This window comes from Bombyx mandarina, chromosome A1 (genome assembly GCF_030267445.1).
Source record: "Bombyx mandarina strain Sakado chromosome A1, ASM3026744v2".
NCBI classification, from domain to species: domain Eukaryota; kingdom Metazoa; phylum Arthropoda; class Insecta; order Lepidoptera; family Bombycidae; genus Bombyx; species Bombyx mandarina.
Genome location: NC_143234.1, coordinates 7635065 through 7662672, shown reverse-complemented (window position 1 = coordinate 7662672; position 27608 = coordinate 7635065). Strand labels below are relative to the sequence as shown.

The 27608-nt window shown below is 36.6% G+C and overlaps 1 protein-coding gene across 16 annotated transcripts in view; it reads left to right on the top strand.

The window, feature by feature from the left end:
• Window positions 1-27205, top strand: part of Cadps (calcium-dependent secretion activator 1) — a 72392-nt gene extending 45187 nt beyond the window's left edge. For 2 of the 16 annotated variants that reach the window (XM_089739866.1, XM_089739862.1), the window contains exons 12-34: window positions 1579-1735; window positions 2257-2378; window positions 3390-3534; window positions 4391-4497; window positions 4901-5076; window positions 6122-6166; window positions 7999-8175; window positions 9758-9894; window positions 10312-10502; window positions 12608-12800; window positions 13829-13976; window positions 15164-15276; window positions 16098-16136; window positions 17286-17469; window positions 17750-17891; window positions 18197-18371; window positions 18973-19107; window positions 19849-19979; window positions 20784-20892; window positions 21968-22102; window positions 23198-23331; window positions 24380-24488; window positions 24576-27205. In XM_089739866.1, the coding sequence (XP_089595992.1) occupies window positions 1579-1735; window positions 2257-2378; window positions 3390-3534; window positions 4391-4497; window positions 4901-5076; window positions 6122-6166; window positions 7999-8175; window positions 9758-9894; window positions 10312-10502; window positions 12608-12800; window positions 13829-13976; window positions 15164-15276; window positions 16098-16136; window positions 17286-17469; window positions 17750-17891; window positions 18197-18371; window positions 18973-19107; window positions 19849-19979; window positions 20784-20892; window positions 21968-22102; window positions 23198-23331; window positions 24380-24488; window positions 24576-24647 (3076 nt within the window). In that variant the 3' untranslated portion in view covers window positions 24648-27205. The remainder of the gene's footprint in view (window positions 1-1578; window positions 1736-2256; window positions 2379-3389; window positions 3535-4390; window positions 4498-4900; window positions 5077-6121; window positions 6167-7998; window positions 8176-9757; window positions 9895-10311; window positions 10503-12607; window positions 12801-13828; window positions 13977-15163; window positions 15277-16097; window positions 16137-17285; window positions 17470-17749; window positions 17892-18196; window positions 18372-18972; window positions 19108-19848; window positions 19980-20783; window positions 20893-21967; window positions 22103-23197; window positions 23332-24379; window positions 24489-24575) is intronic. The other 14 variants (XM_089739875.1, XM_089739874.1, XM_089739864.1 and 11 more) reach the window with 13 other exon arrangements.
• Window positions 27206-27608: the final 403 nt, after the last annotated feature.

Below are 27608 nucleotides of genomic sequence, written 5' to 3'. Positions count from 1 at the left end.
CGTAAAATGTTTTTCAAATATGTTTACAGTATTTTCATATATTATCTAAAGTGAATGAACAATCATTTCATTAAAATCTCATTGATACAACAGACCGCATTTTCTCGAAAACAAATCGTGTAATGTTTGAACAAAAATGCACTTTTCTATGTTACCCTGACTAAAACACGTACTCAGTACTACTTGTTGATTTTTCATTTTGTCTTCTTTTTTTTCGGTTCAATAACCCTGGCACTGGACGGTATATGTGAAGGAAGTACAAGTAATAAATAAATAAATGATAATTATAAGCACGTGTCTTGAGTAGACCCACAAGAGAACGCCTTAACCAAACGACTAACCCAATCCCCTAGAGATTTCTGAACAATATAACACTAAAGTAGCCTAGAAAGATAACAGTAAATCTAGCGCTTCAAGCTAATATAAACAAAAAGCTAAAATTAAAAAACTAAATAGCTTCAGAAACACTGCTAAGAAAAGCTTATGAAGTAGTACTTACCGGAATAATTAAGCTTATGAATTTAGCTTCTATTAACCGTACCCAAGCTTCTGTGTTAGGTAGCCCTGCTAATACCTTCAATATTAACCAGCCTTATATTAATTTCACTGCTAAATTTAATTTTACTTTTGTTTAAACCATCACTATTCATTCAGATCATTAACTTCGATATTATCATACCAACGCTTGAAGCTTCAATGTGGGCTTAGCTTTTAATGTTGTGAATTGGATTCCACTTAAATGCCATACAAATTAGTGAAATTAATAAGAAGGTTTGAATAAAAAAAAGCTTTGCTGATATTGTTTAGATTCCTGCTAGATATTAAATATTTAAAAAATTTGAAGGACTAGAAATGGTATAGCAAATAATTAATGTTTTTTAATAAAATTCTATAGCCAAGACTACTTGATAATATTCCAAATTATGCACACACATTGAAATCGGTAATAAAAAATATAATAGCGTTTTCTTAACTTAACATGCCATTAACAATCATTAAAAATTCCACAATATACCTTTCTAGTCGTTCATTTGAAACAATTCAGTCATCCTCATCCAAACTAACAACACCCTGAAAATGTATGTAGTGATTTTATTCTAATATCCCTTTTTGAATGCTTAATCATTCTTGGTATCGGTGATGGCATCTTTTGGCACTTTGCGTTCCAATCCCTGTGATCGTTGGTCCCGTGTTCATAACCTTAAATGTACTGACCTATAACATTGTCATTAATTCCACTTGAATCATTGAATGATTCCAATCATTTTCGATTGCTACGTGTCTGTGGATATATGTCAATTGTTTGATTATCTTATCGACTGTCTTGTGTTTTTTGAATTTGAATTTTACCGGAAACTCTTAATATCTTTATTCTATTTGCTGGTTTTTTTTCTTTCAAAATTTAACTGTTTTTAATTAATGACTATCAAAACGTTAAATTTTGTATAAAACATTCGTAATTCGCAACGAATCCAATTGAACATCGTGATATGAGCGAACAAAACTGGCTTTCGCTCTGGGACCAACCAAACATTTGATGGTCATTTCTCTGTATGGTGCTTCAAACGATCTGTACAGCAGATCAAATGCCGGACCGGATCCGAGTCCAAGGTTGAGTAAGCAGCTATGTTTCAGATCCCAAGGCTCTTTAGCCAACAAACTGACGGGAGAAACAGACGGCGAAGTTGACACGCAGCTCACCAAAATGGACGTTGTGCTAACATTCCAAATCGAGGTAATAAAAATAAGCTATTGGAATTAGGATCTGCTGAGCCGACACGGGTTTGTATCGCCACTTCACCTGTTGGTATAGAGAAAGCGGTCATGATTTTTTCGGTTTAAAATCTAACAAACATTCGTTATTCAAATATAGGACTGCGAACTATTTCATTAGTCTTTTTTTTAGCAAAAGCAAAGATATTAGCTTTATTATAACATAAATATGCTTTTCTGGCCGACTTTTGTTTCGACCTTGATCTGATTACTACCAAACTTCACAGGAAAACCCGCTGGACCAATATGAGGATTTCCTTAAAAATATCTTCGAAATTGGGTCACCCATTTTTAGGAAACAACGACTTTTATATACTTAAATTACAGATTATTGATCTAATGATTTTCATATCATCTGCAAATAATACAAGGGACAGTTAACTGACACCACATTTTCAGTCATAAGCTGGTTTTAATTGCAACTACACTTAAAGCTTACGATAATTTTAAAAGTGGATTGTATGAAAATTTTCAAATTTACAGGTAGTCGTCATGGAGGTTAAGGGTCTGAAGTCATTGGCACCAAATAGGATAGTTTACTGCACTATGGAAGTGGAGGGTGGTGATAAACTGCAAACTGACCAAGCTGAGGCGTCGAAGCCTATGTGAGTTAAAGAATATCATTAAAATTATACTTCAGTACAGTAGATTGGGGGGAATAGAGGCTAGAGTTAGAATAGGGACAAATCTGGGATGTCACAATACTTTTGTTGAGTTGTTAGATTTAACTTTGTTGAACTGACTTTTATTTTGTGTTTAAGGATATTAAATAGTTTAATTTAATCATCAAAGTTTTGTAACTCATTAAATATATTAAAAAGCTAATAACCTAAAGTTACCTAAACCTACCTAACAACTAAAAAGTGCCAGCCCTATCGAAAAACTCTTATTGTCCCCACACGTAACCTGAATCACCCCAAAGCCAAGGTGAATCGGGTCAAGCTACTTTTTTTAAGTTTTTGTGTATATTTTGTAATGAACTATGTATAATAACGCATCGCATATAAAAATTTAAGCCTCCGGAACCATTTTAATCTCAATTTTTTGGTATTACCCTAAGAAAAACCATTGAAAATTTGTATTGGATTTGGAAAGGGTCCCGATTCCCCCCAATCTACGGTATCGTGTTTAAGGCTAAGACATAAGTAGATAAGACATTTTAAGTTCCTTTTTTTCATTTATTGGGTTACATGGTACGAAACGGTATTAAAGTAATTTATGACAGAATTATTCCCTTTTAAAAGATTAAAAAAAGTCCGCGACAGCATGTCTATTATGTTAAGGTTGGCTCTCTTTAACGTTTTTTTAAGCTAACCAAATTTGTTCTAAAATAAAGCATTATTTGTGAAGGTGTTTTTATAAAGATGATATTCTACGTAAATGAAGAGGCGGGTAAAATTTAGCGTTATGCCAAACCAACTATTCCACGCGGACGAAGTCGCGGGCAAAAGCTATACCGAATAAAAGGCACCTTTAATTACAAAAATAAATGTCGTGTAATAACCGAAATGCTTAAACTAAAAATAGCCTTTCACACCTTATAATGCTTCAATTTTATAAATGTATTATTAATTTTTTGAGGTGCTTTTGGACTTAATATATTGTTTTATTTACAGGTGGGACACGCAAGGTGATTTCAGTACGACGCAGCCTCTTCCAGCCGTGAAAGTGAAACTTTACACAGAGAACCCCGGAGTTTTGGCTTTGGAAGACAAAGAACTGGGGAAAGTGGTCTTAAGACCTACACCGTTGTCTAGTAAGGTGGGGACCGCTGCCATTTGTTATTTACTTCTTGCACTAGCGGGAAACGCTTAGAATAATAAAAAAACGGTACGCGTGCAACTTGGTGCACGTGAATGAAGTGAAACTTCTTTTTCAATGTGCAGTATTATGGTTTTATTCATTTTTCATCCTTAAATCAGGTTGCTCTTGTAATAGAGAATGCTATGTATAAGGTTTTACTGGTGGAAGAACCTCTTGTGAGTCCGCGCGGGTAGGTACCACCGCCTTACCTATTTCTGCCGTGAAGCAGTAATGCGTTTCGGTCTGAAGGGTATGGCAGCCGTTGTAACTATACTAAGATCTTAGAACTTATATCTCAAGGTGGGTAGCGCATTTACGTTGTAGATGTCTATGGGCTCCAGTAACCACTTAACACCAGGTGGTCTGTGATGTCGTCCACCCACCTAAGCAATAAAAAAAAGGTGCAATGTCTTCAATATTTACATTATTTATACAGTATTAGAATATTAACAAAAAGCAGAAAATGAAGCTAGATACTAGATGATACTAATTATAATGAGATACGTTATATTATATTATAATAACAGATGCTCTAAATACTCTACAGACAGAATTTTAATAAACAAAAAGAACAACAAGAAAAAGGGATGAATTCTCTTGAATACCGTCTTAAGCAATTGTTTACACGCGTTGGACTTATAATAGTTAACCAACAATATCAACATTAAGGAAACAGTTATTAACTAATCTTAGTTAACTAAATAGCAGTGTTGTACCGATATATTATAATTTGTGCAGATTAATTGCGCTTGTATGTATCTATTCCAGTATGACGCAACACTATTGTTTAACAATAAACCTGTAAACATTTCAGGCGCCAGAATGGCACAGGATGACGGTTCCGAAGAATCTACCTGACCAGGACTTGAGGATCAAGATCGCGTGTCGGATGGACAAGCCTTTGAATATGAAGCATTGCGGGTGAGTTTACTTGGTCATTGGCTTAACAGTGGAGGAAAAATTAGAAGAACAAAAAAAGTAGAAAAAAAATATATCTAAGACTAGCTGATCCGGCAGACTTCGTAATGCCTCAATCGATGAATAAAATACATAAACTTTTGTATAAAATAAACTTAAAACAAGCAAAAGGAATCTGTCCAACGGGGGACACATCAAAGGAAAAACAAAATTGTTATTTTTATTTAATTCCGGGCATTTTCATATTTATCTAACTTTTAAACCTTCTCTGGACTTCCAAAAATAATTCAAGACTAAAATTAACCAAATCGGTCCAACCGTTCTCGAGTTTTAGCGAGACTGACAAACAGCAATTCATTTTTATATATATAGATAGTCATTTAAAATATTTATTCTTCTTCCTCAGCTACTTGCACGTAATAGGGAAGAACGTGTGGCGGAAATGGAAACGCCGGTACATGGTGCTCGTGCAGGTCAGCCAGTACACCTTCGCGCTTTGCTCCTATAAAGACAAGAAGTCAGAGCCGGCCGAGATGATGCAACTCGACGGCTTCACTGTCGACTACATAGAGCTCGCAAGCGGTACGGTCGCCTTCTTCTTCTTCTTTAATCTTCTTAATTATGGCTGTACGGTCGACTTAATATCGCTTGTTCTTTTAATTTTAAGTATGGCAAGCGACTTCTTCGACGCCATTGTTGCCAGAGTTAAATTTATAAAAAACTTTAATTATAAAATATTTATATTGTCGCTGTCAAACCAAAATCTGCTTTGTGTAAAAACTCTATTTTGAATTAACGAGTAAAAACATTTTCGTATAAAATTTTATATTATGAAGGTGAATATTATAAGAACTATATCAAATGAAAGCTGTAGATAAATATTAAAGCTATAGACACATAACAGTTTTTTATACAGTAGATAGGGCTGTGAACTATACGAAAAGGTCAATAGGTAAAAATTTCAAAAAGTGCACATAGCAGATTTTGGTTTGACAACGACGATATATATATATTTTATTGCCTTCATAGGCAGATGAGCATACGGTCTACCTAATAGTGAGTGATTACTGTCGCCCATGGACCTCAGCAATGCCAGGGCATAGCCAATCCGCTGCCTACCGCTGCATACCGTTTGGATGAAATGGGATATAACAAAGTCTCAGTAAAGGGTCGTTATTTATTGAAACTTCAGTGGACTTTTTGGAAGAACGGGAAAAATTACGTCCAACGACTTTATTTCATTTTCTCACAAATATGTCCTGACAGAGGTGCTAAACATTTAAAAAGCCACCACAATTATATGTTTATATCTAAGGAAACAATAAGTTAACAAAATAAAACAATTTACATAATTTCGCTCCTCCCGTTTTCTCCAAAAAGTCCTTATCGCATGTTATCTATGTCATCGTCTTCAGGGTCATTTCGACCTCGCGTCCCAAGATCGCTGATGGGATTCGCATTGTTTCTTCTACCGATTTTTTCCGAGTTCATTGACCCATTTAGTGCAATAAAATTTAATGCACAGTGGCAGGTCAATATGCACACAGACACCCGACGTTATAACTTTGCGAGATACAACTGAATCTATTCAAAAGCTCAGTCATAAAGCACGTGCTTTCGATTTCAGCCCAACTCATCGTTGGACAAGGTAAGAAAGAAAATTTCAACACTAGTAAGTAATTTTTATTAATAATTTTAATAGTAGATAGTATATTTAGGCTTTCGATTTAAGCGGACGAGACGAACTTCAGTGTCTCATTTTTCAATTTCTTTTTTTTTATTGCTTAAATGTGTGGATGAGCTCATAGCCCACCTGGTGTTAAGTGGTTACTGGAGCCCATAGACATCCACAACGTAAATGCGCCACCCACCTTGAGATATAAGTTCTAAGGTCTCAAGTATAGTTACAACGGCTGCCCCACCCTTCAAACCGAAACGCATTACTGCTTCACACCAGAATTTTTCTCGGTTAAGTTCCTGGGCTCGTAAAATATATCTGAGTATCTATTAACGGTTTCTCTTAATTATCTATGACAAAAAAAAAAACGAATGAAGGTGTTTCCGTACACAGCCGACGTTTATAAAACTTTAGAACAAATCTAAATATGTACCACGTGATTATACTCTGTTCCAATTACGATGTCCCTTTTGACGTTTCTTAGAACCTAACTCTTCACGTTGCGCATAATTTAAAATAATAATCATTTTTTGTTCATGATCGTAAAACATCATTTAAAAAAAACACGTGTGGCACTCGGAGACTGCCACGGTAAAGCTATTGCATAGCATTTTTTATCAACTTATGCAATTATAAATCGACAATAATAATTTAATATTAAAACAACAATAAAATAAGATGACTTTCGGCTAACTTTCAATGAATCTGCTACATTGTGAGGATTCCATTTTGACCGCGCACTCACTAGAGGGTGCTACATGGGATAGAGACACGCCTTTGGATGCTAGTTCTAACTCTCATTCGCCCAGAATCAACGGTTTAGCTAGTTTATTTTTAATGCCACTCCAATCACTGAATGAGTAGTAGGAGTAGTAATAAAATTCTTCGACTAAGCGATAGAAAATGACACGCCCAACGCATTGGAATGTGATATAATTTTCTATTTTACAATTCCGTTTGTCGTGGATAGTTGGCGCTTGACGAAAAGCTGAATCGCGCTATCGTTGTGTTACCCACGAAATTATATCACATATTTTGATAGTACATAAATCGGTGTTTAGACTTCTCACTTTAAACACTACACAAGCGCAACGTGTGAATGTGTTGAACGCGAGCTCCATAGTAGGCGTAGTGGGGGTGTCAGGTTATTTCCGTTACGGAATTTCTTGATTCAGTCGCCGCGCTCAAGGCCCGCGATAGAAGCTATGCAATAGCTTAATACACAATCAATCTAAATCATTATACAATTAATTCACATTTCACACACACAATAACATAATAATGACATCTGTCAAATGGGACTTCGTAATTGGAATCTACCTATAGGTATACTTAATATTATAAAGCTGAAGAGTTTGTTTGTTTGAACGCGCTAATCTCAGGAACTACTGGTCCGATTTGAAAAATCATTTTAGTGTTAGATAGCCCATTTATCGAGAAAGGCTATAGGCTACAGCTATATAACATTACGCTCAGACCAATACAAACGGAGCACTTATAAATATAGGTAATGTTTCAAAATCGGGGTTATTTTTACCTTTTGAGAGCTTCCGCTGCGTGCGCTGCAGAAACGGTTAAAGTTTCGCTAAAATAATGTATAACAGAATTGTTCCCCTTTAAAAGATCTAAAAAAAAGTCCGGGACAGCATATGTCTATAAATGTTAAGGTTGGCTCACTATAACGTTTTTTATGCTAACCAAATTTGTTCTAAAATAAAGCTTTATTTGTGAACTATTCCACGCGGACGAAGTCGCGGGCAAAAGCTAGTAGACTATAATTAAGTTTCTTCGGCTCCTTGATTTATGTCCTCTGTAACATTTCAAAGAGCTGGAAGGCGCGAAGTACTTCATGAACGCGGTCCGCGACGGAGAATCGGTGCTGATGGGAACCACAGACGAGAACGAGTGCCATCTGTGGGTGATGGCGTTGTACAGAGCGACGGGACAAAGTCACAAACCCACTCCCCCCACAACGTCCGATACGCATCACAAGATAATGGGAGGTAAATCGTCTGACTTTTAAGCGAATCTATACATACAAATAAATAAAATTGGAGTGTCTGTTTGTAATAATAAAATAATCACTTTTTACTAAATGCGTAGGTAAGTTTGTATACCAACCACAATAAATATACCAATATCTATTTTAAAAATCTTTGTCTTTCTGTCTGTCTGTTACGGCTAATCTCTGGAACGGCTGGACCGATTTTTAAGACACTTTCACTGATAGGTAGCTGATGATATAAGGAGTAACTTATTTTTAGACTAGCTTCGCCACGCAGCGTCACCCGCGGTACGATAACAACCGCGGGTAACAGTCTCACATAACAACAGTCTGGTCAGTGATCTGGTATGGGAGTAGTTAGGCATGTTTGTAGCAGCGGTGCGACATAGTAAGTTTTAAGTAAGGTCAAGCTTAGTTGTAATGGAAAAGAGAAATCAGCTGGAGGGGATAAGAGACCATTTCGCGAGAAGATTACAGAAGATGAGCTAGAAGATGAAAGAACCGAACACAACACGGATGTTCCACGCTTTATCGTAGGAGCACCCTGACCACAACCCTCCTGGGATTATATTCTCATATATATAAACCTACAGTGGTTTTTACGGATGTTCCGTTATAACTACTGAACCATGCATCCGATTGACTTGAAACTTGGTATCCATGTAGAAAATATATGTACTTAATTTATAGGCTAATATTTATATGAGTGTTGGACTCTCTACAATAGTTGGGGGGGGGCGATAATGATGAGAATCTTTTTGGGGGTGAGAAATAATAATGTTTATTTTAAATGCCCAGCAAAGCGGACGGGTACAGCTAGTATTCTCATATATCTATAGCAACCTGCCAGGAAGAAACTTTTTTGATTTCTTCTTTTGGTGTTTCATTTACTTCATTCATTCTAGGTTCTATGATATGCATTTTATTAACACCAACCTTTATAAGTACTAAAATTTTCATTTTCGAATACCATGTAATAATAATATGACACTTAATTTAATGCTAAATAATTAATTCAATTATCTTGTTCTGCAATATATCCATAAGATCCACATTATTCCTGAACTAATTGAACAAAATACGTATTTACACCGAATAAGACTGGAACTAAGAATCGAATACCAATACAAAAAGATTGTTATCAATCATTATTTAGTAGTTCGCTGATATAGATTGCCTCTTTTTGACATCCGTTAAAACACAAATGTACATATCTATTTTTTTTTATTGCCCTTGTAGGTATAGACGAGTATACGGTCCACCTGATGGTGAGTGGTTACTGTCGCCCATGGACTTCAGTAATGCCAGAGGCAGAGCGAAGCCGCTGCTACCGCTTAATACTTTCCACAATCTCGTTTGAAGAAGGACATGTCATAGCGCTCGGGAAACACCGTGGAGGGGAGCTCATTCTAAAGCCGGATGGTACGTGGCAAAAAATACCTCTGGAAACGCACTGTGGATGACCGCAGTGGCTCCAGATAGTATGGATGAACTCTACTCCGGTGGCGAGCGGTGCGATGGTAAAAACGATATGATATGATACAATATACAAAAGCCTACAATAGTTCGTTCATCACCAGACGCAGACAAAGCTCGTAAGCACGGAATGGAGGACTACATTCAGGCGGACCCGTGCCAGTTCGACCACCACCAGTTGTTCTGCACGCTGCAGTCGTTGACCTTGAAATATCGACTACAAGACCCTTATTGCTCGCTGGTGCGTATCAACCACTTCAACTGAAGCCTAAAGTTCGATCGTCAATAAGGATCCTCCCGATCCATTAACGGTGCTTTTAGGTACCTCAAGCACTGGTCACCGTCCTCGTCGAACCCGTCGCTTGCGACGAAGGACTCGACGCTCACAGGGCTCAAACCTGACGACGTTGCTAACACTAACTCTAGCGAGAGCAGTGCTTCCCAAAATCTACCACGGGATCGGAAACGCGACCTACTGAGATGATCCGGCGAGAAACTCAACGGTTCACTCAAGCGACGGGTTCAACGAGAACGATGACCGGTGCTTGGGGTACCCAAAAGCACCTTTCAAAGGCGATAATCCAATAACCATTTAACAGCTGAGATGATATGTTTGGTTCTTTCTATAGTCTAAAGGCAATTACAAATAACTGACCAGGGTTGGTTCTCCCCCGGCCAAGTGTTCGTCCTGGATGAGTACTGCGCGCGGTACGGGGTGCGCGGCTGCTACCGCCACCTCTGCTACCTTTCCGACCTGCTGGACGTGGCGGAGAGTGGGCAGCAGACCGTGGACCCGACCCTCATGCACTACTCCTTCGCGTTCTGCGCCAGCCACGTGCACGGGAACAGGTGACTACAGCACCAGTTAATCACGTCTCAGGCCTAGGTTGTTGGGAGTAGCTTCCGGGCGTTTTTTTTTTCGAACGAAGTTCCTTTTGGTACGGTGCGGATGAGGGGTACCCTAACCGGGAAAAAACGTCCGTAACGTAAGATTTTTATTAGTAATGCACAAAGTGTACGACTTAACTTTGTAATAACGTACAAAAAATAACATACATTTAACACTAATTTTTCAAGGTGGGTGGGTCACATTTATATTTGTCATGTCTATGGGCTCCGGTAATCACTTAACAACAATTTGGTCGTGAGCTCGTCCAATACTCCTTAGCAGTAAATAAAATCTTTAACGTGGTTTGTAAATTCCTAAGAAATAATTTGATCAATTTTTAGAGGCTTAGGTAAGAATTTCAATGTCTGAGTCCGGTTTAAACCACTATTACCTCGAAGCAGACCTTAAGGCACAACCTGATCGTGCCAATTCTAATTTTGGTTTCGTCATAGCAAAGCATCCCTTAAAGTCACCGGATTTTGTTTGCAATTTCAATGAACTTCATCTTCTGACGTTTGCGAGTGGAATATAGTAAACTCTATACACTCTTAAGTAAATTGCATTATGAAAAAGTCGCAGAAAGTTTTGCTTTGATAGACGAGTGCTAAGTTTTTTGAAGGTTTGGCGTACAGTAAATGCTCTTAATTCGCGTTTCCTTGAATGAATGAATGAATGAAATTTTACTAAATTTTTTAGAAAAGGTTTGTATTAATGATTGTTTTTTTTGTTTTAAACGATATCGATTTCCGATTAATTAGATTCAAAGCGACTCGAATGAATGCCTTAGGCTAGAGCCCTTTGTACGTTGTTAATTTTTAATCTGTAATAGTTTTAGTAAACATTCTGATACTTTGTATTTGACTCTCAAAAGCATGTCAGCTGTTAAATATACTAGTTATACTGGATTTATTGCGGTCTTACACGGATAGTCACCATCGTCCTCCCTATTTCCGCCGTAAATGCTTTTCCAATACTAATTCGCGTTATGCTGTCTTCGGCAACCACTCAACATCAGCTGAGCCGTAAGCCCGTTCAAGCATTTAAACAATAAAAAACCTTAATCTTGAGTATTTACCGAAGCCCTAACATAACGCCACGCCAATATCGACACAAATTTTCGGGCATAAAGTCGAAGTTTCAATTGTATTGTATAAAGGCTGTTCCACCCTTCAAACCGTGACGCATAACTGCCTTTCCAGTCCACGCGTAGTTTGAATAGCCTCTTAGGCTACCCACGATTAGGTAGGACAAAAAAGACATCTTCGCGGCAGAGATTAAAAAAATCATTTTGTTTACCTACGTTAATGTTATTGCCAATACGATTGCCTGTACTAACTTTTTAGGGGACATTTTCTGGTATATAAATTCAGTACCTACGCGTTTTTCTGAGTCAAATGCAAAACATTAATTAGTAATGACCACGTCGCCCAATTCGCCTCACCTTAACGTGTGATGTTGCTTAGATTTACCCATCCATTAACAAACCTTGTATTTAAAACCTTTACAAATCAATAATTTATAAATATCAATGTATAATAATATGTATTGTATGTATAATTGTGGCTGCTTCCCTAACTAACACATTCCGGTCTTTTGGAGCCAGCGGCGACCCGATCTTTTCCGGAACAAAAATATTAAATTAAAAAGTTTCACAGATAATTTTTAATGTACCTTAAACTATTCATAAAAGTAAACAAAATTAAGTCATTTTGATAACACATAATAAAAATGCGGTATTGAAAAAAATATATATATCGACGCTTGGAAGGCAAACGTGACTAAGCGACAATAACTACTTTATACATAAATTATAGGCTATAACCATATTCGATGCGCAAAACAAATATATTTCTAGGTCTATTAAAATCATTTCAATCCTACAGCTAGATTCGTTAAAATATATTTTTTTTAGGTATTTCAACTTTAAATTAGTCTACTGTAAAGTTCACGCATTATCGCTTAGTCACGTTTGCCTTTCAAGCATCGATGTGTATTATTGTTTTCAAGTCTTATTAAGGAGCTCGCTGACTCTTCGACTGGCCCTAACCCGCTTGTGCCCTACTAGAGTAAGCCCTACGGGAGACGTGGTTCACAGTACCGCGACGTTGCCTGGCAGGCCAGACGGCGTTGGCAGCATCACCGTCCAGGAGAAGGAGAAGTTCGCCGAGATCAAAGAGCGGCTGAAGACGTTACTGCAACACCAAATAACTAACTTTAGATACGCATTCCCGTTCGGAAGACCGGAGGGAGCTCTGAAGGTAGAAAATAAATGTATTATTATTTTATCTATATCTATTCTAACATTATAAAGAGGAAATATTTGTTTGTTTGTTTGTATTGAATAGACTCCGAAACTATTGAACCGATTTAAAAAAATATTGTTTATAAAAAAGAACTGTTTGGAAGCTATACTACTCCCGAGTGACATAGGCTATATCTTTTTTTTTAATTAGGGATCCTTACTAAAACTCCTATAAGGTAACCCAAAGTGTAAAAAAATTACCTAAAATATTCTTTACATCGTGTGCTCTGCGAAAACTATCAGAATAAAATAATGTACTACGACTTTGTAGAATACATTATTATTTAGAAAAAGTGTCGATGCAGTCAGCATATGTCTCATCATTATAGTTATGCCGCAACAAGTGTTCTTTTATTTTAAAAAAGAACACTTATCGTTGAAATTTTTGTTAAATACCTGAACGGAGTCAGAGCGGGCCGCTAGTTATTATTATTACTAGTGGTCCCGCAGTAGTCGAAATTCGACTATAATTAATTGAAATTATAAGTTTGAACATTATTATGGTTCTATTGTCAAAGACTATTATACTTATTTAACAGATTTCACCAAGACTACACTATAGACAACTAATATCAAAGACAAACAATATCAGCCAATTACTAACAAATTTTTTGCCAAATTTGCTATTTATATTTAGATGTTCTTGGGGATTTTTGAATTCTTCTCCGTCATTCCCTCATTACTGAGGATCGCGACTACACGTACGCAAGTATTTCCATGAAGATCGGTTCGCTACGAGGTGAACCTCCTGCTGGGCGCTGTCTCCAACTGTCTTCTTTATAGTATCCAACCATCTCGTTGATCTCCCTTTGGACCGTTTCCTCTCCTACTGAGCAAGAATGAGAAGCTATTCCAGACTATACCTTGGGAACCACATGATATTTCCGAAAAAGCCGACCATTCGATTTTGGCAAATGGTGGAGAGTCGCCTTGTGATGTCGCATTTTTGAATAAGAAATCTTGAGTTCTGTTTCATTGCACCAGGCTACGCTGTCGCTCTTGGAGAGAGTGCTGATGAAAGACGTGGTGACACCGGTGGCGCCGGAGGAGGTGCGGACAATGATACAGACGAGCTTGGAGAACGCGGCGCTTCTGAACTACACGCAGCTCAGTCAGAAAGCCAACATCGAAGGTGAATTCGGATTAATACTTAGTTACTCTTCTAATGGATTATTAATTATAAATTTCATTATATAATTATAAAAGATGAAGACGATTGAAAAGTCAGAAAATTTTGATAATTCATATGGATGTTATAATTGCGAAACATTCCACTCTTTACTTTTTATCAAAAAGCTGTTGTTTCTGTGTGGCATAACTATGCCGTCACGAGTTTGTGTCTGTGTGTGTGTATGTGTTACAAGTAACGTTTATTCCAATTATTCAATAATTAAAACTATTTACACGGCTTAATCTCGCCTTTTTATATACTTTTCAAACACTACAGTTTTTGTAATCGCGAACGATTAAATTGTTATTCGACGATATTTGAATATTGTACGAATTGTGGTCTATTTACCAGATATATTATATATTTCACACAAAAGGAAGTAATAGTATCTTGAGGTCTGGTAGTTATATTTGGGTTTTAATCTTGAAATGTCAAGATCCCAGGTGTTACATAAGCGCTAATCGCATATCGCCTAATTGTAAAAATATATCTTAAAATAAAACAGTCCATTAGCTTAGTCCAGTCCACAGAGTATGGAGGTTTAACGACAAAGGGAAGATCTTCTACCGAGCGGGTGATATTGCTCGTTAGACCGACGGCTCAAATGTTGTTCGGAATTTGTATACCTAACATATCGTCTTTTCGCATTAAAAGTAACTATACTTGAGACCTTAGAACTTATATCTCAAGGTGGGTGGCGTATTTACGTTCGATGTCTATGGGCTCCAGTAACCGCCAAAGTTTAGTTTAGTTTTGTTTAGTTTTCTTATATTTTGTAAAGATGATTAATGTTAAAAATATCACATGCTAAGCCTTTAAAACACTCCTGTAAAATTAATAAGTTTTGAGATTATACAGTTTTTATGCGAGAAGACGATATAGGTATGAAAGCTTATCTTTAAAATGTCGTAAGCGAGATTCAGGCATCTGTCAAATATCTTGAGTTTTAAGATGTCTATCCGCGACACTTCTTTTCTTATTTATCCGTTGTTTTGTCCAGTGAAAAGTAAAAAAATCATTAATTGATTAAAACAAAACTGTGCAACTTCATGATAGAGGTCTTTGTCCAACAGTGGACAAAAATACTTGAAATTATGATAAAGGGTGACAAGCTGGTGATATTAATTAATCCAAGAGTTTTGTTACAGAAGATCTCAGAGGCGATACCATGGTAACGCCAGCTAAAAAATTAGAAGATCTCATACATCTGGCAGAACTCTGCGTTGACCTACTACAGCAAAACGAAGAACATTACGCGGAGGTTCGTTGCTAATGTGAAGTCCAAATTCAAACATTTGGCGTTTAACAATATTTTTTTCTTGTGCTGTATTTTGTCCTATAATTGTTTGTATACCTGATAATTTAATATTCAGTCTTTAATAAAGTGGGATTTAAAAATAAAGTTTTGAAAAATAAAAACTTTTTTTATGATGGAAATTCCAAATCATAAAAAAATATGGCAGTAAGAAAGCACAGCTTAAACTCTGAATGTTCATATTATCAACTGTAATTGTTATACTCGGTGTTGTTTCTGTCGTGGTAAAACTTTTTTTTTTGTCGTTATAAAAATTAATAATATAGGAATCGCAATTTATTTTTGTATATTTTAAGTGAGGTCTGCGCGTTATACTATTGAAATATTTTTCGTCGGATTTTTTGGGGTTTTCGTTTTTAATCTAAAGAGTTTTACCAGGATATTGTGATTATTGGTTAGCACCCACCCTACTCTCCTGTCGCTATTAGAGTCTGGAACATTCCGGCGTATTATTTTATTTCGATGTTCAGTTTTATTAATAGTGTTATAGTTTCAGTTCGAACGTCACACAATACGATTTGATGTTGGATGTTTAAATGTAACGTAATTAAACAAATTTTCGTGGTCGTCTTAATTTAGAATATGATGAGACGTTTTCATATTATTTTTCTCTCGAATTCGAATTTTGTATAGTTCAGTCCGCAATGTGAATCGATCACTGAATAACTTCACTTGGCGACTATGTAATTTTGCGTATTTAATATACGTACATATGTATCTAAACTGACTTTTTTATATTTCACTTCTATATGTTTATCTTTCCGCAGGTTTATAACACAAAACCGGATTCTAGCGGTCAACAAAATGTAACTACTAATGATTTGATTGATTGCTCGGCTAATCGAATCACTATCACTCGATCTTGATCATAGTTCACTTTGTTTGATCACAAACATCGAGGAGTAGACTATTGATCCAATAGATTCAACATGCTTGCGCAATCGCTTTGATATTTCAATAGATATAAAACTTGATGAGCATTGCATGGATTAAAAGAATATAGAATCGATAGCCTTACATTAAAGACGATAAACTTTTCATTCTAGGCCCAAGAGACCTTAATCGAAATGAAATTGGCAGGAAATTTGATATCAAAATTATTTTCGTGACCACGGCACGTCTGAAATGAAAAGTATTTTCTAAACAGTCTACTCCATTCAGTCACATTCAGAATATATATATATTTATTTAAATACTCGTACATAAACATATAAGTATTGCTTCCCAACATCAACATTAGGAGTACACATTGAGCACATACGGAACATTATTTATGCTTTCGTAGAATGCCATTTTTGTTATACATCTAAGCTTGAATCTATCAAAAAAACTTGTTCTATAATTTAAGGAAATTAAAGGAAATGTGTGATTCTTTTTCAAACTATTTATGGTACTTTGAAACCATGATTAAATTAATAAAATAATTAGCAAATAGCTCAGTTAACTGCTCGGTTAATAATCACACTATTCCTCGTGGATAGGTGTTTTGCACTCGTTTGTTTTAATTCCTATAATAATAACACATTTTTAATTATTGATTACAACTACTTGCTTCTTAGAATGTATCTATTAGTTGTTTTAATTCTAATTTCGATCATACTTATTTCGTGAAACTTTGCATGACACGGCACCAATATACAGTTAGCAAGTACTGTATGCCAAATAGTTATTTTTGCATTTATATCGTCAATGTATCATAAGCTTCTTTTGAAATTAATTGAGCTAAAACTTTAAATTTCCATTAAAATTGTTTTAAAACCACTCCCGATCAATAAAAGTACCAAGTGCTTACAGTTAAAAGCTATTTTGAATTCTTTCAGCGCTTTGAGTAATTTAAATAATTTCCACTGAGATTGTATAAAAACCCTTCGTTAAATTCAATCATGCAAAGTCTCACAAACCCATTATCTACGCAAAGCAAAACGGTCTGTGAAGTTAGGTTTCTTTCTGTTCAGGCATTTGCATGGTTCTCTGAACTTCTGGTGGAACACGCTGAGATCTTCTGGGCTCTGTTCGCCGTGGACATGGACCGCGTTCTGTCCGAGCAGCCACCGGACACATGGGATTCGTTCCCACTCTTCCAAATATTAAACGACTATTTAAGAACAGATACTGATACCGAAGGAACATACCCAATGGGTGAGTAATTTATTTATGTTTCCCAATAAAATGCTTTGTTTAAACAATTTCTCCAACCTCTTTCACGAAATCTATGGACAGCATTTAAAGTTTTTCGTTTGAAACCATTTTAATACTGGTATGTTGTGATTCATAACTGATATTTGACCCTATTATGACTATATATGAAGGTAAATACTGTCGTTTTCTACCGCAAAGTCTTTATTACAATTGAAATTCCAACTTCGCAACTCAAAGTACCTCAACGTTAGCAGCATTTTTATTACATTTTTGTCAACAGATAATTTAAAAGGTGGCAGATTCCACGAACATCTCCGAGATACGTTTGCGCCATTGGTTGTACGTTACGTGGACCTGATGGAGAGTTCTATAGCTCAATCACTTCATAAAGGTTTCGAAAAGGAGCGATGGGAAATAAAGGGGTATGTACGCCAACTGATGCGATAGATCGCTCGCGGTTCAGAGTTACTATTGATCCTGTACATTTGGCTTAACACAAATAAGGTTATCGGGTCCAGCCATCTAATGCATTTTATTTTGCCAATTTAACTAATAATATTTTGGACATAATGTTAAATCCACTGGCATATTCTCGTGAAAGAATCCTGTTAATACCATATTTGTTTTATTCGTGTTACATGCGTAAGTGCTACGGCATAATTGTAAAAGCACATGGTAGTAAAAATATATAATCGACTTTAATCAGTCTAACACTCCATTTAACCAGTAATGGCTGCGCGACTAGCGAAGAGTTGTTCTGGAAGCTGGACGCGCTGCAGTGCTTCATCAGAGACCTTCACTGGCCAGAGCCGGAGTTCCGTTCACACCTTGAACAGCGGCTCAAACTCATGGCTAGTGACATGATGGAAACTTTAATACAGAGGACCGAGGCTGCTTTTCAGGTATTTTCTGATGTCTCTTGAAATATGTGATGTTGCAGTAATGCAAACTACACGTCTTTATTTTTAAGAAAATCAAAAACGAATCGATGCCGAAGAAGTAAATAGATCTGTTGAAATAATTTCCTCACTAAATCGATTCCTTATTTACTTTCTAATGTACTTTTCAGTCCATTAACAATATTTTAATAGGTGCTGATGCAGTTTGTTTTTATCCCTGCCCATTGGCTGGTAGCCTAAGGGGCTATTCCAGCTATGCCCGGACGGGTAGATGAGCTCACGGGCTCAATCTGAAAGAATTTGCTAACACTAGCCCTAGCAGAATCTACCGCCAGATCGGAATTGCGTCCCAACTGACAAGATCCGGCGAGAAACCCAGAGGGCTGTGTCTATAAGTTAGTTCGCTCGTCTGTTCGTCTAACTCTTCGTTGTAATCCACGAGTTAAAGAGCCTAAAAGCACCAAAAGTGAAGCCGGGGGATCCAACAAGACATGTTTTGGGCGATGGCTTTTCTGTACTGTCACCGGGTTTCTTCAAGTTATTTTCTATGAAATGCCCGCAAAGCTTGTCTCTGGCATCGTCACTAACGATTGATTGATTCTAGTCGTGGTTGAAGAAGAGCGTCACTTTCATGTCCACGGACTACATACTGCCGGCCGAGACGTGCGCGATGGTCAACGTTGCGCTGGACGCGAAGAACCAGGCCCTCAAGCTCTGCGCAGTTGAAGGGGTGGATATTGTATGTTATTACTAGAATAGTCTAGACGTATGGCGCCGACTAACGCAAGTCGCTTCCTGCCTTCCTACACTGACAACTGTTATCTGCTTTATATCAAGTCATGGTGGTGGTGGACTCTGTAAGAGCATAGGGATAGCGAAGTGGGAATACTAAAGCTTCATGAATATGATTGTCGAATTCAGAGAATATAGACGGATATAATTTTTTTTAATTAACTACCTAAATTTATTTTAAATCGTTGATCTAAAAACTAGTCTCGAAGTCGTTTTCGTAATAGCCAATGGTAGAAGATCCGACCATATGTCTCTGGTTTCGAGGGAATTGAAAACAAGTCGAGCGCCACGTCATAAGTTACACTAGTACAACAACACACACATTAACAGTCAATGTAACACAACACTTAAACAGTACACGAAAAAATTAACCCAACACTCACTTTCTGGTATTTTACTTAGTATCTTGGGCGTCCTTTCTATTTCGAAGGAATTGATTTTTGGTATGTTTTTATAAGAAAAACTAAGTCACCTTCAAAACTCGTAGCAAAAATAAACGAAAACATTTCACATAACACCATTCCCATAATTAATATGTTTCATGCTTTAAGAAGTTGCCAATAGTCATTTGCACACTGAGAACGAATTACAACGCCATCTAGCATACAACACCGCACTTCACAAAGTAGCTACATTTCACCGAGAGATGGCGTTGCTCGTTTGCTCATGTATTGATTGTTACCCACAGTATCAATACCACGCCAAAATGGACGGTCAAATCGAGGCCTGTCTAGTGGCGATGGCAACTGGCATGACAACAAGATTGTCCGCTGTTCTCGAAGCGACCTTAGCTAAGATTGCAAGATTCGATGAGGGAAGGTGAGTTTGTCCATTTACCAGACGTTTTAAAAACATAATTATATTATTGATTGTTTAGAAATTTTAAGCATAATTCTCCAAAGTAACAATATTAATACCTAATTGCTCCATCTAAACGGACGATTTATCACAGGATTATCAAAAATCGTGATCGCTTTTTTTTAAAAACATTTTCGTGCACGCAATGTATCACCATCGATAATCACCGAATATGGTGTCAGCTTCATGATAAAAAAGCGTTAATATTTTAATAGTATCTGTCTCATCAATTGCCCTAATCCAGATGGTTCTGCGACAGGGGATTTTGTTGGTTTAACTGAGTCAAACCACAACTACCGCCCCTTAAGATCTTTCCATACAAGTCCTTTTGACCCATATGAAAAAAGATTTCTACAATTCGCTCAAAGTAAAATAAGTAAACTCAGCTTTACATTAATAATGGATTACACGATAATTAGTGACGGGTAAAGTGGATGGAAGACGATCTAGAGGTCGTAGCCGGAAAAGATGGAGTGACCAAGTGTCTGAGTGTCTGGACATGAGACTGAGCCACGCACTTCACTGTGCCACTGACCGACATAAGTGGCTAAAAATTACAAAAAAAGGTCACAGGCGGGCGCATCACGATGCTCAGCAATGAGCGATCGACTGAAGGAGGAGGAGGAGGACACGATGAGCGCCACGCCAATTTCGAAGGCAGTTCCTGTCAGGCCACGCGCCCCACTATAGCGCTGGTATTGTAGGGCCACATTTGGTCTTATCACTGTATTGATAGTATTATATGAGTATTTGTTATTTTTTTAGCCTTATCGGCTCCATCCTTACAATAGCCAACGTGTCCGGCTCTGGCAAGGACATCGGTCAGGGCTACGTCAACTTCATGAGAAACTCCATGGACCAAATCAGATCAAAGGTCGGTTAAGCTTTTGTATGTATACCACGAATAGGATTTGACTGATTCGGTGGTGCAATAGTTAGCGGCCCTCATTGTTGCGCCGAAAGTTGTGGGTTCGATTCCCACATCAGGCAAACATTCGTGTGATGAACGGGTTTGTTTAATCCTTGTTTGGGTGCTTATTATTTATATACGTATAATCTCTATATATAAAAATGAATTGCTGAAAAAATATAAAAAAGCTCGAAATTATTTAAAAACAAACAATTTTGTTTTTCCTTTGATGTGTCCCCTTGATATGTCTTTTATTTATCGATTGAGGCACTACGAAGTCTGCCGGGACAGCTAGTTTTAAATATATATAAGTATGTTTATAAGTCTCAAGTACCCATAAGACGGAATCTTAAATTGGGGCTGGATGACCGAGCATAATTTGTTCCCAGTTATTTAATAGAATTTCCATAAAATAAAATGGAATTAATGAAATGTATGAGTTGATGAAATTTTTGTAGGGGATCCCCCTAATGTCCTCGACTACTACGACAATATCTGTCCATAAAGACCGCTATGTCTTTTTTGACAAGACCAGCGATGCCCGAGGAAGGTTGAAATCAAAAGATCAACAGTAAAACTGCGTTGTACTTGTTTTCTGGTGCAAAAATAGTATTTTCAATTCTATGGAGGATACTTGGAGAAATTGGTGGTCACTGGAAAGGTCGAGGGCAAGCGACCAAGAGGCAGGAACCCGACCCGTTGAACGGACCAGATTCGTGCAGCCCTGGATACCACAGTGCACGATGCTCTGCATTCAGCTGCAGATAGGAACAGATGACGGTGCACTATAAAAAACAAACTGTTTCAAGGCCATGACCACGACCCTCAGTAATGAGGAAACCGATGCAAGGAGGAGGAGGAGGATATCCAGAATTTAGTGTACCTTTGTAACAACCCCAGCTAATAAGAAGAAAAATAAATTGCTCACAATTGTGGCCCTTGGAATATAATTTATCTATCATCTTTAAGTCAAGCTATTTGATAATATAATTTATAATGTGAGTGTAGCGTGTTGTGACGATATTCACAACTTTATCAGGTAACCGACGAGCTCTGGATCCTGCAGCTCTTCGAGCAATGGTACGGAAACCAGGTGACGATGATCAACAATTGGTTGTCAGAACGACCGGCGTTACATCCTCACCAGGTCGCCTGCCTCTCCATCTTGTTAAAGGTAAGATGTTCTTTGATATCGGTTGATGAGCTTATTAAGGAATATAAAGGATTTGCTACACCGTTCTTATTGGCCCTGTCCACAAGTGACTAGATCCTTAGAGAACGGGCAGCAGTAATTTCTGAATATATATAAGCACGTTGTGATATCATACAATTTTCATGTGATATTTAAAAATCTAAATGATTTTAAAAAATTAAATTCCAATCATGGTACCAAAAATAAATAGGGTAAAAGAAACCTTGAAAAAAGATACAGAAAAGTTTTTTTATTTTTTTTTATTGCTTAGGTGGTTGGACGAGTTCACAGCCCAGCTCGTGTTATGTGGTTACCGGAGTCCATAGACGCTTACAACGTAAATGCCGCCACCCACTTTGAGATATGGATTCTAAGGTCTCAGTATAGTTACAACGGCTGCCCCGTCCTTCAAGCCGAAACGCATTACTGCTTCACGGCAGAAATAGGCAGGGCGGTGGTAACTACCCGTGCGAACTCACAAAACGTCCCTACCACCCAGTAAGATCTCCCTATGGCACGTTGCTATAGATATACTACTGGAGATATAACCCAAGCAAGGTTGATGTCGTACAGGCGGCTGGTTCTAAAACTCATGCCAAATCTCTATGCAGCATGATAAGAGGACTTTTGCCGATCCCACAAACTGTGGGATAAGGCCAATAAGAAGCTACAAGCCGATTGTTATATCTATGCTAGCTACTCTGCCTATTCTGCTTGAATTTAGGGACAGCCGTTACGGAATAAAATCGAGACCTCTATACCATGTTTCAAGGTTGGAGATGAAATTCGCGTAATATTATACACATAAAAAATATCGACGCTTGGAAGGCACACGTGACTAGCCGATAATGCGTGAACTTTACAGTAGACTAATTTAAAGTTGAAATACCTGAAAAAAATCTATTTTAACGAATCTAGCTGTAGGATTGAAATTATTTTAATAGACCTAGAAATGTATTTGTTTTGCGCATCGAATATGGTTATTGCCTATCAATTATGTATAAAGCAGTTATTGTCGCTTAGTCACGTTTGCCTTTCAAGCGTCGATATATTCTTGAATCTAGTTTTATTTTCCAGAAAATGTATAGCGACTTCGAGCTACAGGGGGTCATCGATGACAAGTTAAACTCTAAGACGTACCAGGGCGTCGCGGCCCGGATGCACACTGAAGAAGCGACGTGCAGCCTGCTGCTGAGTCAGCAAGACGGCGGGTGAGTTCCGTTCCGTGACCCCAATATTTGTAATATAACTCATAACTAACGTGACCAGTGCGCTTAGTGCGAGTTTTTACACGCTTTATATTAGCTTCACTTGTATGTATGTATGTATGTATGTTTGTAACCGACTCCTTTAGACGCGATTTTGACCCACTTTAAACGGCCAGATTTCATTCAAACTTTGTAAATTTATCGAGGACCGATGACAATACACTAATTTGATAAGATTATTCCAGTATTATCACCACGCTTTTTTTACAATAAAATATATTTTACACTATTTTCAATTTAAATTTATAAAAAGAAATTCTATTTTTTAGTCGACTTTTATATTAAGCGTGTTTTTTAGTTTTTTTACACTATTATTTATTTTTTAACGTTCTCCATAGCGCAAAAGTTAACCCAATTTTGAATGCAGTTGTAACAGCGCCCCTAGCGGAAAACGTAGGCGAACGATCCCATTCCATACAAATATGAGTTAACTTTTACGCTATCGAGAACGTTAAAAGACTCGCATTAAGCACATAGACGTGCAGTTTTGAACGGGACTGTCCCTTTTTTTAATTACGAGTCTCGGTGTCCCCGAAATGAGCTCTGGAACGCAAAATTGTCCCGTTTATGGCTGAACGCGAGCGCCGTAAGCTTTAACAAAGCTTTGTTCCTCTAATAAATATAAATATAACTAAACATCATAAGTATATATGTTCTTTAATTCGTAATTTTCAAGCTAACTTTACCGAATAATAACTTTAAAAAAGTACTGTTTTTTTTCATTATGTCAATGTCCTAAATAAACCAACGTCCCGTTTTGAGTACAAAATATAAATGTTCACGTTACTCATGCCCCAGAACTCCGGTGGTGTTGTTGATCCTTCGAGTCAACAAACAAAAAAAATACCCGTCTTTTCAAAGCACGCAATGTAACAAATATACATAAATGCCCCGGGATTCCCACTTTGGACAATTACTCGTAAGACGTTACAAGGTTGTGTAGATGTATTGAATATACATGAACAAAGTTTTGTACTAACTGTACTTTCAGTGGCGGTGATGATGGTGGTTCCGAAGAAGGCTCAAGAGGTGGAAAGTCGAAACTAGAAGCCCTCACCGAGGAAGCTAAGCTAGGCAACGTTACGGCTGTAGTTGGAAAGGTAAACGAATATCTGTCTCTCTCTTTCTCTTTCTCTCTCATATATTTCTGTCTCTGTCTCGGTTCTAAAGGCTCTTTTCGTTTTCAGGTTGGAAATATGTTTGGTCGCGGCATAGGAGAACTGTCAACGAAACTAGGAGGCGCTTCGTCATGGTTCTAGTATATTACGTTTAGTATTAAAATCATCATGAACATAAAGAAGTCGGTAACGTATCGATCGAAAGGATGAGGACAAGCTTTTTGTTGAATTGCATTGTGAAAACACCTTGAATACAATAAAACGATGCAACTAACAAAAAAGCTCAAATATTCTGTGATGATAAAAAGAGTTTGCAAATCTATGCAAGAATGTCCGCCATTTTGATAGTGTCTAAGTGTCAACATAATGGCGTATTAACCATTAGAAATAAAAAAATATATATAAATATATATATTATTATAAGTGGCCAGTTGCATACTTAGCTTATTAGTGTGATTACTAAAATTTATTAGATACGATATTTATATTTTATTTTATAAAGGAAGCTTTATGTACAGTTAGAATGTCATTTCTTTATCGACAAAAAAAATATTGGACGTGTATGTATATTAAAGTTGTAGTATTTGATAACACTATTGATTAAATTAATGGAAAAAATGTATTGAAGCGTAAACACGAGGCTACAATAAGGAAACATATCGCTTTGGCTAATAATCTTATGTTCTAAAATTACGTTTAGGATTGTTTCGAGTTAGGTGAGGGCGGACTGCGTGCACGTCGAAAACATATTGATAGAATCCATTTAAATCGTGATTACCACCTCCCAAACAGTTCCTCGTCTAATCAATCTCATAACTGAATTAACTAAACAATTTTTGAACACACGTTCAAATAAAACACTTCTTGTACCGCGTAAATAAAACCTACTGAAAATGTTGCCATGTTGCCAAAAGTGCCTAATTTTGGCAGCAGACTTCTTTGACAGAATTCAATGAGAAGCAGAGTTAAAATTGTTTTGTTTTAAAATTACGGCAAAGATCTTGAAATTGTTTTTGGAAATGTCAGTAATACTTTCTAGACTCATTAAATTAAAATTTAAAGTTTAACAGCAACGAACATTCGTGGACGTTTCAAAGTTCAGATCTTTTTCTCTTGGAACTCTTAACCTTTTTAAATAATTATTGACAATCTTCTTAAAGAAAATAGGCTTTTGAATTTAAACTTAGAAAAAGAGTACTATTTGAACAGATCTAATTATATTTCGCTACAGCAACGTTTTCAAATTAAACCGCTCTTTTCTAGTGCATTCTATGTAGAGAAAATAAAACTATTTACATTATAATATTATTGATAGTCGTTATTGATAACAGAATAAATATTCTTCTACGCTAATAACTTATAACTTTCTATTACAATACATTAGTAGGTTCTACCAACCTAGTACAAAATTGATGATAATAAATGTGGATTGTGCTGATTCGTTCGGAAGCGCTTGTTATGAAATTTAAGAATGATTGTGACTCCTTTATCCTTTTTTTAACCTCCAATTAATTTGCAAATCTATTCTAAAATATATCTTGAAGAATTCGAAATTAACTGTATCAACATTTTTAGTTTTTAAATAATCATGAATTTTTTCATTTATCTTAGATTTATTCTTGTCTTACTTATCACCATCATTTATGGTATTCTATGTTTATATTAAAATGCGTGAGCAGGGTAGGTCGTCATTAAAAAATAAATAAAAACCACCCTTAAGAAAAAAAAACAATTATTTTAAATTATATTATTGCATTGATATAATTGGTATTGTATTGATGGCTGATGATCTCTAGGCCCTCATGGTGTTATTATGGTTATGTGGTTACATTGACATGAGCCCAGTAGTCGTAAGACGTATAGAGGTAAGAGCATAGTTCACTAATCGGTCTGTGTCCATACCATAATGAACCACATCACACAAACCACAGATAATCTTGAACCACTTTTATTTCATTCATTCATTTTCACTTTTAAAACTTAAATATTTTATCAAAAAATTCTACACTGTAAAATAACAGCTTATCACTATTGTACACAGTAACTTATTTTAATCAATGTTCACAAGACCATGGAGTATTTGTGTAATGCATAATGTCTACACAATAATGGCTCAAAAATAATGATAATTTTTGACAGATGTTATCGTTGCTACTAAATTTCTTACATCAGCTAGTTTTCCTTTTATCTGTATGACAACTTTAGTTTGAAGTTAATTACTACTTTATTTAAAACAATCCAGGATTTAAGAAGAAACTTTTTTTCACGAAATTTCAAAATTGTCAAATTAATTAATTTAATCTGTTGACCGTTACCTATGAACAAATTTAGTATAATTTCTAGTAATTCTACTATAAAACAAAAACAACTTTAATTAAAAATAAAAAAAAGTGTGTATGTCCATAAAATGCAAAAAAGCATTTAAAAAGTATCGTAGAGGTCGTCAGTTCCAATATTAACGTGCCCGATTTATTATAAAAGCTTAGAAATGCGTGTTTATTAATGTTCTGGAACATTCGCAATGGGTATTGGTATAACGTGCCTCCAATTAAAAATGGTCACCATATTTTTTTCAATTAAATATTCAAAACCACCATTGCGAGTTATCTGTTTGCTTATAAGCTGTTGAGTACATCGCAAGTGTAAAGGATACAATAAATAATATTTACAATATAATTAAAATACAATGTTTACTGTTGTGTGTGATTTTTATTTATTTACCTACGTTTTGATATTGAAAGAATGCTTTAACTCCTTTTTTCGCTTTTTTTTTTTGGGCCTGAGGCTGAGTTACCTCCAAGGCTTAGGAGACGCCTGGGATACGTGGGGGTCGGTTTTTGAAGATGCTGAAGGCTCGCCCACTAAACAATTCCTCTGCACTCACTGATAAAAAAAAACATAATTGCAAGCTACGGTGCCGTGTGTTCGAACCCGCGTTCCTTCACGGTGCCGTGTACTCGACCATATACAACTCCATCGATGCCTCCAATGAACTCTAACTCAAAATTTTGAAATTTTTGTTATTCACGCAAATCGCTTCACTATTTTAAAAGTTTTACAAATTCATTATTTAATGGGGTTTGAATCAAGAGTAAATCAGCT